The 1,445-nt window shown below is 33.0% G+C and overlaps 1 protein-coding gene across 1 annotated transcript in view; it reads right to left on the bottom strand.

Moving 5' to 3' along the window:
- Nucleotides 1-450: 450 nt before the first annotated feature.
- Nucleotides 451-1,445, bottom strand: part of LOC105626216 (tachykinin-like peptides receptor 99D) — a 53,836-nt gene continuing 52,841 nt past the window's right edge. Inside the window, exon 6 of the mRNA XM_012207522.1 lies at nucleotides 451-569. Coding sequence (XP_012062912.1) covers nucleotides 451-569 — 119 coding nt within the window. The remainder of the gene's footprint in view (nucleotides 570-1,445) is intronic.

Genomic DNA, 1,445 nt, shown 5'->3' with positions numbered 1-1,445 from the left:
ATAAGCAGTAAGTGAATTGGTCAATAGTGAATTCACAATAGTGAATGTAAGGCAATGATGTCACGTTCTCTGCTGTGATTGACCGAATTGTTTACTGCTTCTTTGCACTATCTTACATTTTTCAATGTGTTTCTGACTTTACTTTTTTAAGCATATAATGTAATAACATAGATATCTCTTCGTGACTAAAAAATGTCGTATGTGACTAGAGAGAGAAACTCGATTAAAGTTCTTGAAACAAAATAATTGCATTTTGGTCTAAGTGTTATACAAGGACTAGCTTGACAGCGGGAAAAAAATCGCTCTTTCCCAGGATGCTGCAAAACGCAGGTGCAATTGAGCTGATTGCGTCGTTGGTTGATAGAAAGAGCGCCAGCATTAAAGGAAAATTAGATATTATTTTCATATCCAGGTATGTACTCGTTGTTGCTGAGAGTTTTCTTCCTCTTGTCAGGACACATGTCCTCTGGTCTGCGAAGCCCTCCATTTTTTGCCATGATCGCGATGATGAGCCAATAGCCGGTCATTTCCTCTCACTGATTGCAGGTGCAGTGGTATTCGCACCGTGCCTATCGAATTAGAAATAGAGCTTGTTTGCATCGATACATCGATTGTTACGTATCGTGCTATATCCAATTATACTATGGTGATTAACAGCGCCGTTCCGTGCCGTTGAATTTAATGTATGCGTACGTATAATTCGTGCGAATTATTGAATTCGTCGTTATGTATCAAAAATCAACGAAGCTCTAAAAAAATGAATGTTACTTTTTATTGCGTGCATTATTCTAAATCAACATATGTAAAAACTTAACTTTACAACAAAACTAAAGTGTCACAGATATATGTGTACTTAATTGAAGCTCAATGGAAGGAAATACTGTGCGAAAAATAAAAATTTAATGGACTTTTATGAGAATATAATTAGAAAAGACAATATTAATATTTATAACAATAATGGAACAACAAAACATCTACTCAATTAAAATGCTATAGAAAACGCGCTAAAATCACTATACTAATTATTTTTATCTTAATATATACATATTTTGTTATCAAGAATTAATCCTTTCAGCAGTAAATTAATATGGAAATTCTGAGGTTTTGTATTTGTTAATAGGATTTATTCTTTTAAATTCCAAATTAAAGGTTTAATTCTTGATTTTATAAAGAATAGTTTCCCGCAAGTTAACAAATAACAAACATGCAATCATAGTTCATTTTCCACGTTTGTTTCGTGTTTATTACTTCCCGTCAGAATTGCTGTATTGTGATCGATACGAACCACGGGATGCGAAGCGAACGGCTCGTATCTGCATTACACATTTAACGTTAAATATATTTGATTCTCACTGGTATCGAATTTTCCTATATGCAAACAATTTTTATGTTGAATGACGATTTTACGTCCGTATTATGTTCTGTTAAAATATATATATATATAT

This window comes from Atta cephalotes, assembly GCF_000143395.1.
Source record: "Atta cephalotes unplaced genomic scaffold scaffold00005, whole genome shotgun sequence".
Classification (NCBI taxonomy): domain Eukaryota; kingdom Metazoa; phylum Arthropoda; class Insecta; order Hymenoptera; family Formicidae; genus Atta; species Atta cephalotes.
The sequence above is the reverse complement of the archived record's forward strand: the minus strand, read 5'-3'. Positions and strand labels throughout refer to the sequence as shown.